This window comes from Castor canadensis, chromosome 4 (assembly GCF_047511655.1).
Source record: "Castor canadensis chromosome 4, mCasCan1.hap1v2, whole genome shotgun sequence".
Lineage (NCBI taxonomy): Eukaryota > Metazoa > Chordata > Mammalia > Rodentia > Castoridae > Castor > Castor canadensis.
In genome coordinates, this window is record NC_133389.1 from 125,112,025 (window position 1) to 125,127,251 (window position 15,227).

Sequence of the window (15,227 nt, forward strand, 5' to 3'; positions counted from 1 at the left end):
ATTATTTCCCCAAGTATGAACTTTTTGTGTATGTAATTTAAAGAATGTAGGATTTCTTCTTTGAAAATCTTTAATATGAAAATATTATGGTATCTCACTATAATTGAGGAAGTATTTATTTGTGTTTATAGCACAGAAGGCAAGCAACTGTTAGATACTACTCTTTATCCTATATTGGTTGGGACTGTAGAATAGACAAAAATATGAGGAAATGTAATCTAAGAGAATTTAGGGGACATTAACAATATTCTTCACATTCAAGTAATTTTTAGCTACTTTGAATTACACATAACAGCACCTAGCACAGTGCCAACCACATGGGAAGTGTAAGAAGCTTTCTGTGGTTGGCATTATAGTTTCTGATTGGTTTAAATGTAACATCAGAAGCAGTGGTTGTGTTTTAATTGTTCTTTGAATTTTAGGCAAAATTTACCCTTGTATCTCTGGAAATAAACATTCTAGCTATGACTTTTTTCTTCTAATCTTATTGGTTACCAATAGAATATGCTGTTGAGAAAATTAAGGGTTCATTTTGTATCTGTTTAAGATGCAATTCATCATACTATGCCTGTACATTTTGTTAGATAGCCAAACTCATTGTTTTTACTGCCACATGTATAAATTTGACTATTTCGAAAACACAGACTTTTAGTTACATATATAATTCTTTAGTTCCTGTGTAAATAGGAACTTACCTTTTCTTCAGTGGACAAAAAAGCATTCAGCTCAACATAAAATGTATTAGTCACTTAATATTGTAGGTTGAAAAATTATTTTAAAAAGATACTTGGGATTGGGGACATTTATGGTAAAATTTAACCAGAAGATGGCAGTGATGATCCTTCTATACTTCCTGTAACGGTAATGAAAGTTTTCCAATTGTCATAGCATGAAATGTGCATGTTCAACTGCTGTTATATAATGTTAAAAGTTGACAATTTAGGGGAAAACATTTGCTATTGTTTTATATACTATGAAAAATGAGTATTTTTCTATAAGAGGGGATTAAGAATATTTTGGGTGTCTGTATCTTTGTCTGTACACTTCAGTTTTTTCTGAATACTGGGGTAAGGAAGTTACCATAAGTCTTGCTTTGTTTAATTTGCATGTATCACTTTATGTTATGCATCATGTCTAGAAGGCATGCTGTTTTATGGCCTGTTTGCATTTTTTCACTCAAATTGCTGGAAACTAATGGACATTTTAAAGGAGCCATTCCTTTAGCTGCAGTCATTCTCTAAATTGCCCTTTTTTCGGTGGGATAGGGAATGAAATCATTTTAAATATTCTTTTAAAAATTACTGGACAAAAATTAACATTTTTAAATAGCTATTGGAAGACCATAGATGTCTGAAGGTTTCGGGGTTGGTTGTCTTAGGGAAAGGAATGCTTTCCTTTGAAAATGAGTGGCCACGTTTGGTGATGGATGACATGAAGATGCACCTTCCATAATTTGCCTTTTTTAAAATATAAAGCCCAAATGCATTTTGCAGAGAAATTGCATGACTCTTCAGCATGTATTGTTAACTTTGTTTTTTCCCCTTTCTTTCTGCTATTCATTTTCATTCATGTATTTTTGTTTTTTGGTTTGTCATTATTTTTTCCTTTTTTGTTAATTACTTCATGTTAAATTATTTTTGAAACGTCATAAGCTGAGCAACCTCTCCGTGTAGTAACAGCGGATACCTGTCTATTTCACTATTTAGTCCCTCCTCCTATGTCTCCGTCCTCCAAATCGGTGAGCACACCAAGTGAAGCTGGAAGCCAAGACTCTGGAGATGGTGCCGTGGGATCTAGGTAAAGTATTTGCTTCTAATATTTTACTGATAGAATGCACTCAGTGCCCAAATACTCCCAGTGCTTCAGAGGGATTGTAAACAACTGTGTTAACTCATGTTTTACAATCTAAATGGCATAGAAGTTCTCTGTTGTAAATTGGAAGGTGAAATTTTTAACACTATTTTAGCTGTCACATGTAGTAGTAAATAGCTTACTAATTTTATGATAATTTTATAGTAAAAATAAAGGTATTAATGCATTTGCATTTTTTGTTTAAGCAAATATTATATTGGTTATTATGTAAATGTTTTGATTATAAATAGTAGAAAACATTTTGTTGTGTTTAATTCCCCATTGAGTAATTGAAAATCCAAACAATTCAGTTAAGCAGCCCTGTTATGTTCTATTAAGTAACTAATTCTGCTAAGTAAGATAGAAAATAAGAGTGTATAAAATATCAAAATTCAGGAGTAACTGCCAAGGAAATATTGAAAGTGCTTTACTTTCAAGTTTTGCTGAACTTGCCTCTTCCTTGTGAAACTATAGTTCATGTTTGATGTTTGTTTTAGGATCTTATAAATGTTAGGACTTGGCTTTTCAAATGTTCAGTAAGAGTTCACATTTCTTTCAAAGATATAGGGAAAAGTATTAATACCATTCTCTTATTACACACACACATACACATTGACAGTCTTTAACAGCATCATACTTTTTGACTTCTTAAGACAGCTAAAATGAGAGTGAACCCAGCTAGTGAAAATCCACAGCTAATTGAAAATCCTTATTTTGGGCTAGGAGCTTAAATATCCTCCCCAGGAAAAATCTCTTAACACATCTTTTTTTTTGGATGGGGGGGCAGTACTTGAACTCAGGGCTTCACACTTGGTAGATAGGCACTCTACTATTTGAGCCACTCCATCAACCCTTAACACACATTTTTAAGTAAAAAAAATAATTGTAATAGAGTTTTATCTTTTTTGGTGCCTGGGCCCCTCTAAATATGTAGATAAGTAATGAATATCTATAAGAGAGGGCAAGAAAAAAATGCAAGGTGGGTGGATGATTTATAAAGTCAACAATCATGTTATCACTAACAATGATAAGACACATGAAGCTTCCCAATTTGAATTTGAGAAGTGCTTTCCAAAAATGGCAAATCTAGCAATACTGTTTTGGGGGATAAATAACCTTTTCTTTCATTTAAGGAAAATTAAAACTTTCTTGTTAGAAATAATGTTACTACCTTATAAAACATTATATGATGACAATTTCTTTAGTCTAAATTCATTTTTAGGACAAAATTTATTTCATATTTCTGTGTTTTTTTATACAAATATGTCAGTATTCCCTTAAATATCTAATAAGCAGATGACATTTTCAAGTGAAGGTATTCTTGTTTCTTATCCCCCAAAAATTATCATAGTTATTTCTCAAGATTAAAAACAATGTATTTATTAAATTTCTTTATTTGATATTATATATCATCTTTCTGTAGATATTGTATGTACATTGTAAACTCCTCATTCCTGATTTTGAGTAGAGATTTAATGCATTGTCTGCAAGTTTGCTTTCAAAAGTACTATAATCTACTTGGCTTTTAAAATTAACATGAATTCCAATGCGTCCTCCTGAGTTTCGTGAACAGCCTAGAGACAATTAGAGATCTTCTAGAATATTGTAAATTGGCACAGGGAGTAAACACTGGTAAGAAAAGGATTTGTGTTAGAACAAATATTCATCAAATTTCCTACTTTGTGTTAATTACTATTGGTTACCATAGAAAATAAAATGTTCATGACTCTGCTTTCATAGAATGTACATTCTACTGATTGTATGACTAATTTAAAGATACTGTTCACTTTATTGTAAAGCTTTAAGGACATTATGCTAACATTTTTAATGTAAAGTTTAGATATTTTATGATAGATTGTAAAACAAGAAAACCCATAGTTTAATATTTTTAGAGGTATTTATTTTATTATTTTAAAAAAATATTTATTGTGCTGGGGATACATTGTGGCATTTACAAAATTTGATATTCTTATATCAAATATATCACACTTGAATTCACCCCTTCCTATAGATATTTATTTTATTAGAGAAAGATTATAAGATTAGTTTGATCTAAATGTAACAGGAAAGCAAATAATCTTTTTATTTGCTTTTAAATATCTTATAAATCTTAATAGATACTTTGTCTCCTTTGTCATAACTAACTCACTTTGAAATATTAATTTTTAAGAGAGCTAGGTATATTTGCTTTATGGACACACAAAATAATAGAAGACTGAATTCTACTGAATCATCTCCAGATTCCATAATGGAGTGGGAATTAATATTGTAGATGGTGACTTTGGTAGTGGAATAATGCATTTTTAAATACATAGCATTTAAAAAGAATACTCATATCTGAGAACTAAACAGAATGAACTCAGATTGAGCAGGAAAATGATGAAAGAATAAAGACAATAAAAAGGAATATCACAGAAAAATGCATGCAGATGTAGAGATGTATGCACCTGTGCCCTCAGCTCCATTTGTTGGCCAAGATGGTTTAAGATTAGTACATTCTAAAGAGTAGGAAAAGATAGATTCAACATTACAACATATGACTTTTTAACTCTCTGAATCACTCTATTGGGACTGGAGGTTACTTATGAATAAATATCAGAGGCTATGAGAAGAGCTACTTCTCTAACTTTATAGATTAGGAAGTTGTATTTCATTAAACTTCTAGTTCACTTTTTGAGTTCCTTCTGTTAGCTCTAAAATTTAGATGGCAGTTATTCCATTGGGTAATGTACCATTTTTCCATTTTTGGTAGGTTTATTTATATGGCTTTTGGATTATATTGGAATTGTATGGTATATGTCTGATGATGCCTTTACTATGTATAATCATGTATGCTGTGCAAAGCATTTTTAGTATTGACTGTGTTCTGAGGTAAAGTTTTACTTGATTTTAGACTAAAATGACATCCTAAACAAGGAGCTTTATGTTATTGATAACAATTAGAGTTCTTGTAGAATGTAAAGACTGTTGATAGAACATGCCTTGTAGACCATCTCATAAAACTGCTTTTGGTTTAACACAGCCTAAATTTGTTGCTGTTCATTGCTTAGTACAAAGTAGGTCTTCACTGTGGCCTGTTTTTTCCCCCACAGCCTTGTTTAAATTCCAAGATTTTTCCTTATATTTTTTAAATGAAGGAGTTCTCTATTTCATTTCATCTAATTATTTTATTGATAATTTGTACACCCAGATAGAGAAATTATTTGTTGTATTAAAATATAATAGCAACTAAAACTAATTGCACATTATAACTTATATAAATGAGAAACAAATATATTTGATAAAAATGGTAGAATTAGAGTATTGTACTTAATTTTTTAAATAGGAGCTATGAGCATTATACAGTATTTCTAACCTACAGAAATGCCAATATCTAGTAATGACTAGATTTAGCTTAAGTAGAAAAGATTCCATGAACAATGTTTACCTTTTAGACAGTGCTAAAACATCACTGAATATTTGTTTGGAATTGATGTTCTCTAAAAGTTAGATAAATTCCTGAATGTGAAGTATTTCTCCAGAGGAAAAATTTATTTTTCCTAGAGACAGGAATCTTTAGTTGTTTTCTAAAGCAGAAGATATGTAAGCCCAAGGCAGTGCTTAACCCATAAATTACAGCAAGGTCACATTTTTGGAAACTCTAGCTACTTTGTATCCCAGTGGGATAGTCTTTGGTTTTCTTACCGAAAAGCTTATGTGTTGACTCATTTCCTTTACCAATATGACAATTTCCTGCACATATTTAATGCTTTGGGCAAGATTAGAATATGTTAACTAAGCTGTTTTAGTATTTTTTAAATTAGGAATCTTAACTTTATAGTCTGGCTTGTTATCATCCATGAATGATGTATTATTTGGGTTGTTGTCTACTTTAATGGTTTTTGTTTAATATTATACAATATTAGTTTTCCATAATGTGAAAATATCATTAACTACTTTGGGTTATATACCATCATCTGTAATCACATTATGTTTATTTCATGCACTAGAGCATTGAGTGATACCTAGCATGTGGGGTTTTCAGGTTTTGTTTTGTCTTTTTTTTTCTTAAACTAACCTGAACATGTGTTTTTAAATTGTCAACAGTACTTTAGCTTTAGCTATTCATAGAATGTATTTGCTTAACTAACTTATGGCCTTTTTTACTAATGCTTCATGGTTGTCCTACAACCATTTAGGACGCTGCATTGGGATACAGATCCATCAGTTCTTCAGCTTCACTCAGATTCCGATTTGGGGTATTGAATAGATTTATTACCTTCCCTTTTTCATAATTAATTTGATTCTTTGTGAAACTGTCCTAATTTCATTTTGTTTAAGTTTCTAATATTATAGTATTCAGTTAGGTTGAGAGTTATATTTTACTGTAACACCTCATTTATCCTATACTATTAGTAAAAGAAATATTCTATGTATATTTTTTTCTAGATACCATAAGCCTACCCATTTAAATATCCAAACTCTTTATTACTTCTATATTTTTATGTAAATTTTTCTAAAATGTACTAAAAATACCCCCAACTTTTTCTGGTATATAGTCTACATGTAATTGAACCTTTTCTGGATTACTTGATGAGTATTAATTAACTTCCCTCTATTAAAATTCACTGATTAGTCTAAAGTTTTGAGAGGAACAAATGTTTATCTCTATACTGTGGCCCCAGAGGGAGTATACTTATTTACTCCTTCCTTCCTTCCTTCCTTCTTCCATCTTTCCTTCTTTCCTTCTTTCCTTCCTTCCTTCCCTCCCTCATTTATTTTTATAGGCTCTAATGCAAATGATAAATGTTTGCTGCTGCCATTGTGCCTGATTCTGCTCTGCTCTTTTCCCTTGATAATTTATAGCTTCAAAAACATGTGACCATATATTTGAGAAATGTATTTAAAGTAAGAGTAAATAAGCCTTAAATTAAAAAAAAGAAAAAGAAAAATATGTGAGCTTCTTGTACATTAACCAGAAGACCTCTCTATTGGCTGCCCTGAGGCTTCTCCCTCTGCCTTCCCATTGCTTCTTTGTTCTCAGTAAAAGTGGGTTTTGGATAAGTGAGGTATTACCGTCTTACCTTTCTCTTCCTGCAAAATCTTGGAATATTTTGTTCATTTAAATCTTGTGGGTTTTAATTATTGGTTCTATATGCATTCAAGTTAGTAACTTTCTCCAAATACTATTGGCTTGACCATTTTTTTTCCAGATGTATGAGTGATTTACTTTTTATATGGTTTGCATCTGAAAAATCAGAATATGAAGTTATTTAAGATTTTATTTTTAGATTACTCCAGATTACTTCAAATGTACTAAAATTTTCCCATTTAATTATTTGATGATTCTTTTTTAATGCTAATATATTTTACCAGTGACATATATTTTACTTTAATTTATAATTTAAACATCCAAGATAATAACCCTAGATAGCTAATAAAATATGTTTTTCTTTTGGTTCATTTTCTTCAGCTGCAACTTTTCATTACATTTGTCAAAAAATAATATGTTTCCTCCATTTAACTAAAACACTGACCTTAGTTTGTCTATTAAGAATCAAGGACAATATTGTCCATGTAGAGGTTAGAGATTGAAAAGTTTTAAATACTTCATCTTAAAATCCAAATTGACAGTGTGAATTTCATTTTCTGCCAAATGTAAGAAGTAGTAAAAGGCTTTCAACAGAAACCTATTTTTCAATCTTAAAGTCGAAATCTCCTAATGGTGAATGGAATTAAACATGGTCTGAGTGAGATTCATGTATTTGACTCTAAAAAAGGCCGGAATCATATTCCTGATAGTTCCTACAACTAACCCAATTCAGCAATCCATTGTAAAATTCTACTATTACCCACTTATTTGCTCTAAGAAATGAAATTATTTGCCTGTCGAAGTAAAAAGTAAACACTCTGAAGGAGTCAGAAATAGCTTTCTTTGCTACCTTCTAATTCTTTTGCTAAAATTTATCAAATAAAACAGGGTTTCAGATTTCAATGTTGGATGCACGTGAATGTTTAATTCTTACTTTTTGAAAACAGCATGGTTTGATATATTCGAAGAATATCATTTATTGTGTTTAAAGCATTTGTATTCACTTAATTTAGACGAGGACCTATTAAACTTGGAATGGCCAAAATTACGCAAGTTGACTTTCCTCCTCGAGAAATTGTCACATATACAAAGGAAACTCAGACTCCAGTTATGGCTCAACCCAAAGAAGGTGAATATCTGTCCTTAATGTGATTATCATTAAGACCTTGTGTTGAGTAAGTGGCTTCTTTGTCTTGTTTTTCTTTCATTCTCTTTTGTCTTATTTTTGATGTTTTCTTAGGGAAACGCTATAAAACTAACAATGCCTCATAGTTTCTGTTTACATATTTTTGGTTTTTAGGGTTTGTAAACTTTTACAAGTTAACAGTAAAAGCTGTATGTATGGGGTTTTTTGTGACATAAATTCAAGTTCTTTCAGTGTTTATTTTATCATTAATATGTACTTGTTTTAGAAGCAGAAAAGCTCAATATTCTATTTCTGTCTTTGAGCATGATTATTCCCCCAAAGAGATTGTGTGCCACAGTAAAGGAAGTCATGTAAATTATTTTCTGTAGAGCATAGTGTATCCTGATATGCTGTCATTATTATTCAAACTAACGAACAAATGCAGACCTAATTCTTAAACTTCCTCTTTTATGATTTAAGGACTCTACAATGTTGATTAGTTAGTAGCCTTTAATCTGTGTGTAATTTGAGGAAGTATGCAGACATTTGTATATGGAGTACTTTGGTTCTTAAACCAGAAAGTATTACCACTTGTAAGTTAAAAATTAATTGTTAAATATCATAAATAGCTAATAATTCAATGGTAAAGTAATATGATAGGGTTTTTATTGTTGGTTTTCTTTTTTTCTTTTTTTTGCCAGTGAGACTAACAGATTTATGTTATACATAAAAGAAGTTTACATGAGATTCCTAATTCAGGTCCACAAACAATTATTTGAAACCTTTGGGGCCATATTATGTATTCATATTCAAAAATTTTCAGATTTTATAAAAGTGATAAGGTATATATAGCAACATCTTGGACATTAATATTTTGGCAGTAAAATATCAGAACATACTAAATGTGATAAAATAATGACTACGAATAGCTTTGCCTCTGATCATGTCAGGATTTACCACCAAAGAGTTATGGATTTTAGAGCTGTTGATAATTTTGGAATTTTGGATTAGGTATTATGAGCCCATAGTAAATTACTGTTTTTAATAGTCTGTCCAAAAGGAACATTTTTTTCTATGTGTCCAGGAAAATTTGTTCCAACTTAATTATAGAAAATCAAGTACAGAAACTATATCAAAAGTTTTTAAATTATCATTAAATTTTCAATTAAAGTATGATGTTTCTCCACTAGGGAGAAACAAAAGTAATATTTGTTGCAAAAAGCCAAGAAAATAAAGGTAAGCAAGAGTGGGGGGCGGTTCTTAAAATCATTAACTATTCCCAAAGAAAATGTTCAAATTTTCATGTTTGTAACCTCAAAAGAAAATTGGAGTTCTAGATATTTACAGTCATCTGACTTACCAGTTGATTATCACATATACTTTTTTAGCGTATATTAATTGTATAAATGGACCTCATTGTGACATTTTCATACGTGAATGTAGTGTACTTTGATCATATCCATTCTCTCTTCCTCCCCCATTCTCTTCCCAAATAGTTCCCTTCTACTTTTATCAGTATACTTTTAACAACTCTTTCTTTTCTGCCCTCACAGAATGGAAATGAAATAAATATCATAAACATTTCTTTTTACTTGCTTCCAAAAGGAGTTGACATCACCAGACGTGCAATGCTTAGAAAATTTTGAGGAAATCAAGCTAACCTTTTTATTTGAGTATTTTTTTTATTTGACTTTGTAAATGTTCATTTCTATGGAAACATTTTTTTCATTCCTACTTCACCACTGGTTGGTCAGATAGCTTTTGTAAGTGCAGAATCTTTATCCTAACTGAAAAAAAAAAAAAAAACACTGATGGTAAATTTATTTGAGATATAAGCAACATTAAAAAAAAAAGAAGAAGAAGAAATAAACAAAGCCAGGCACTCATGGCTCACCCCTGTAATCCTTGCTACTTGGGAGGCTGAGATTGGAAGGATCTTGGTTTGAGGCCAGTCTAGGCATATGGTTTATGAAACCCCTCATCTTCAAAATAACCTGACCAAAACAGGCAGGAGGTGCCATTCAAGCAGTAGAGAACCTACTTTGTGAAGGTCTGTTTTGCAAGAGTGAAGCCCTGAGTTCAAAACCCAGTCCCACCAAAAAAAAAAAAAAAAAGAGAAAGACACAAAGAAAGAAAAAAAGTAAGATAAAGGGTTGAATTATTAGTGTGGAAAATACTAAATTGGCAGGATTCTATAATTTCAGAAAATATTTTTAATAGTGAATTAGAGTATTATGTCTATCTTTTTGGAGCTATGTTATTAGTTATGTTAACTTAGAAAATGAGCAAAATAGTCCAAATTAGGGCATAATGACTCATTCAGAAAATAAATTAGGGCTCAGGCATGAGAGTACATGCCTGTAATCCATTATTCAGGAAGCAAACATGGGAGAATCACCATTCCAGGCCAGCCCAGGCAAAAAAGTTAGACTCAGTCTCCAAAAACATGTTGGGTGAGGTGTGCCACACCTGTAGTCCCAGCAACACAGAAGGAGGAGGTAGGAGGATAAAGGTCCAGTTGGCCAAGGCAAAAGTGCAATACTCTATCTGAAAAACTAAAGCAAAAAGGGCCAAGGGTGTGGCTTAAGTGTAGAGTGCTTGTCTAGCAAACATAAGATCTTGAGTTCAAACTCTAGTACCTCCAAATAGTGGTGATGATGATGATGATGATGATGCCCTTTCTTTCTTTATCTGATAATATGGAGATTATACTTTTAGCTTTACCATCATACATAGGAAATGCATTTTGGATGTTTGAAATGTAAAGAATTTTGAAGCTATTTTGGATAATTCCTGTTATTGTTGAAATTATATTAGAGTGAATACTTTTTTAATTTCTAAAATATTTTTCTCTAGCTATTACAGAGAATTTAGAAAGTTCAGAAAGGACATAATGAGGAAATTTATGTGATATCACTGTACATTACCCATTAATATTTTGTGTGAAGATAATTAGTTTTCTATGATATATTTTTTCAGAAATTCTATTCTGTATATGTGTGTGTACTTACTTTATGTCCTACTTAAAATTTGCATTTTTAAATTGCGTCTTTTGGTGGCCTTGGGGATTGAATTCAGAGCCTTGCACTTGCTAGGCAAGGGCTCTCCCATTTGAGCCAAACCCCAGTGCTTAATTTTGAAATGCTTATAAACTTTAAAATATGAACCTGTGCCCTTGAATTAATTTGAATATGTAATTGGCATAATACAAGACTGTCATTTTTTTAAAAAAATTTTTTCCTGTTATTTTGCAAGTAATTTTAAAAAATAAAAAGATAATAATTTGTCAGATAAGCTGATGACCCACAAGTACAAGATAAACTGTTCTCTTCAGTTTGAAATTATTCAGGGCAAGGCTTTTAGCATCTTTATTCTTCAACTTCTTTGCCAAAATTTCCATGAACATTGAGACTGCTTCTTCCTTGTTGTGATGCCTGGCCTGAACAATGTCTGGCATGTAGTAAGTACTCAATAAATATTTGGTGAAGGAACTAATTGCTGTTACCTACTCAGGAGAATGATTTTGCCAAATTGGAATGTTTATTTTCATGCTTTTACTCTGGAAGCAACTATTGAAAAAAAATAAGTTATCTTCAAGTGTTAATGCTGTAATTATTGAAAATTGGATAAAAAGGATGTGATTAGTTTAGTACTTGGTATTCATATGATATATCCAAATCATTATTTACTCTTAGGTACAGAAGTGAGACCATTATAGGTTCTCCTTTCTGGCTTTCTTGAGTTACATGTTAATATCATTTCATAGATATATGTTCTTTGTATCCCTCTGAATACTCTGAACCAAGTTGAACTTGTCAGCATCTGTTAAATGTATTATTTGGCCTATTCATTAGAGACAGGTCTCCATAAACTGATGACTGAAAATTATAATGGCAGAGGGTGCTCACTACATATCAGACATTTTGTGAGGCACTTTAATCCTCTCACCAACATTCAAAAAGTTAGATATTGGTTCTCATTTACACAGGAAGAAGCTAAAGCTGAAAAAAAAAAAAAGGTAGTTTCTCAAGGGTCACATAGATAGCAGCAGTGATTCAGTACAAGCAGCCACATGTGTATAATGAATCAAGTTTTATGAATCAATACCCTCTCTTACTCTATTTTATTTTTTTAAGATGTTGAACACAAAACACTAAATTTATTAGTTTAGGCCTATAGTTTGAAAATACTTCATTAAAGGAGAACATGGTTGGTTAGCTTATTGGTATATTTACATCAGAATAATATCATTTTTAGCAATAGTTTCAGAATAATGAACCAGTGCCTTTGCTTTTCACTAGTGTTATTTATCTTCACAGACAGAAAGTGAAAGTGACTAAGAGGGTGAACGGAGCCCAGTTTCTTACAGGAATGACCACATCAGCACCATCCTTTAAAATTTTCCTAGGTAGACTAGATTTAGATGTTAGTTTTATAAAAGTTTATGTTTGTTTATTTGCAATCTAGCAAGTCTTTGTTGATCCTGCAAGTTTATTGACTCTGCTAGATGATCTTTTCTTTGGTTCTGTGGTCCTTTTAGTTAGGGGTTGAGGTATATAAGTGAAAGAGAATAAGAATCTTATCCTGATACCATGAGGCCATCCTTAACCTTTGCAACTCCTTGTAAAAATGAGATAATTTCCTGCATAAGGCCCTAAATTCAAACCCCACCCCTCCAAAAAGGAAGTATGTCACAAGACTAGGAGTATAGCAGTACTGGGGTACAGTTCTGCAGTAGACTGCTTGCCTATCATGCATAAGGCCCTGGGTTCAATCCTCAGCACCACAAAAAAATTTTTGTTATTTTTAAATTTTGTGAACACTTAAAAAAAATTGGAGAACTCATAATTAAGAGTTAACATGGTAAATTTAAATAGGCAGTATATTCAGTGCAGAAGTAATGAGTTACCAAATTGAAGGTAAAAATTGGGCTTAACTCTTACCTGTCTTTTTTTAAATGGCTGAACCTATTCTTTTAAAAGTCAGTTTTGTTCTGCCTTTTTCTTTTCCCCCATTCAATCCAGCTTCTTGCTGTCAAGTTTATTCTGTAAGTTGCTAGTATTGTCTCTAAACACAAGTGCATTGCTGTATTAAAGCACCTACTGTGAATGAAATTGACTAGGACCATGTGACCTCAGTCAATTTCCTTCTCCACAGGTAAACAGCTTCTGGCAAGAGTGGTGCCCACAGATAGGTTCCTGAAAGTTACTTTAGTCCCTTACCTTTTAAGTTTTAGCTCTTTTGAAATGACATAATTTTTTATTATCTACCTCTTCAGTTTGGACTTTTGTTATTTTTAAGAACAAAAGGATTTTTAAAGGAGGAAGAAATCCTTTAGGTTAACTTATATAACCAGTTTGTTTACATTTTTGGAAACTGAGGCCCTGGGAAGTTAATTGATGAACCTAAGCCCTCAGGGGGAGAAATGTCAGGACTGTAACTAGAACTTCACACTTGATTTCCAGTGAAGTGCTATTTGCTTATTCCATTCCATTTTTGTATATTGTTTTGACAGTACTTATTCCATTCCATTTTTGTATATTGTTTTGACAGTACTGAGGTTTGAGCTCAGGGCCTCAAGCTTGCTAGGCAAGTGCTTTACCACTTGAGCCATACTCCCAACCCCCATTCTGAAATATTTAATAAATTAATTTTAACCATCAATCTGTGAGAATATAAATATAAGTAAAAATTGTAGCATCTGTTCTTAATCTTGAATTGAAAGACTTTAATCAGAATATCTAAGATAGGCATGGGTGGTTCATGCCTGTCATCCTAGCTACTCAGGAGTTGGAGATCAGGAGGATCAAGGCTAAAGACTAGCCCAGGCAAAAAGTTTATGAGATCCCATTTCAACCAATAAAAGCTGAGCGTTGTGGTGCACATCTATCATCCTAGCCATGCAGAAAGCATAAATAGAAGGAACACAACCCAGGCCTGTCCAGGAGTAAATTTGAGACCCTATTCCGAAAATAGCCCAAAGCAAAAAAGGGATGGGTGTGGCTCAAAAGGTAGAACATCTGCCTAACAAGCATAAGGCCCAGAGTTCAAACTGCAGTACTGCTAAAAATAAATAAATAAATAATCTAAATCTATGACCTGAAAAATGTAATATTTGGTTCGATTACATATAACAGGAATACAGGAACAATCAATGATGCCAGTACCTCTAAAATGAAATCCAAATTTTATATTTAAAAAAACATTCATAGAGACAATGGAGAACAATGGAGAAAAAGACAGCCTCTTCAACAAATATTGCTGGGAAAACTGGATATCTGCATGTAAAAGGCTAAAACTAGTTTCATGTCTTTCACCCCGTACTATATCAATTCAAAGTGGATCAAAGACCTTAATACAAGGCCTGAAACTGCAGGGAAAAGTAGGGAATATACTGGAACATATAGGCATAGGCAATAACTTCCTAAATAGAACTGCAGTGACTTAGCAACTAAGAGAAAGGATGGACAAATGCAATTACACAAAGCTAAAAAGCTTCTGTATAGCAAAGGAAACAGTTACCAGACTAAAGGTGCAGCCCACAGAATGGAAGAAAATGCATCTGACAAGGGATTAATAACCAGGATTTATGGGAAGCTCAAAAAACTAAACTCTGAAAGAATCAATGACCCAATGAAGAAACGGGCAAATGAACTAAACAGAGCTTTTTCAAAGGAAGAAGTACAAATAGCCAAAAAATATGAAGAAATGCTCAACATCCCTGTCCATAAAAGAAATACAAATCAAAACCATGCTAAGATTCCACCTCACTCCTGTTAGAATGGCTACCATCAAGAACACAAACAAGTGTTGGTGAGGATGTGGGGAAAAAGGAACCCTCATACACTGCTGGTGGGAATGTAAATTAATACAACCACTATGGAAAGCAGTATGGAGGCTCAAAAAACAAAATAGAACTTCTATATGATCCAGCAGTACCACTCGTCGTCATATACCTGAAGGAAATGTAAGTCAGGTTACAACAAAGACACTTGCACACTCATGTTTATTGTGGCATTATTCATAATAGTCAAGCTATGGAAACAGCAAAGACACCCCACAACTGACAAATGGATTAAGAAAATGTGAGAATGTGGGGTGTGTGTGTGTGTATGTATGGAATTTTATTTAGCCATAAAGAAGAATGAAATTTTATCACTCAAAGGTAAATGGGTAGAA

The 15,227-nt window shown here is 32.3% G+C and overlaps 1 protein-coding gene across 15 annotated transcripts in view; it reads left to right on the plus strand.

The window, feature by feature from the left end:
• Positions 1 to 15,227, plus strand: part of Dync1i2 (dynein cytoplasmic 1 intermediate chain 2) — a 66,110-nt gene that overhangs the window by 22,777 nt on the left and 28,106 nt on the right. For 5 of the 15 annotated variants that reach the window (XM_074071090.1, XM_074071089.1, XM_074071087.1 and 2 more), the window contains 3 exons: positions 1,653 to 1,797; positions 6,030 to 6,089; positions 7,936 to 8,051. In XM_074071090.1, coding sequence (XP_073927191.1) covers positions 1,653 to 1,797; positions 6,030 to 6,089; positions 7,936 to 8,051 — 321 coding nt within the window. Of the gene's footprint in view, positions 1 to 1,049; positions 1,068 to 1,652; positions 1,798 to 6,029; positions 6,090 to 7,935; positions 8,052 to 15,227 lie in introns of all 15 variants that reach the window. The other 10 variants (XM_074071094.1, XM_074071093.1, XM_074071100.1 and 7 more) reach the window with 5 other exon arrangements.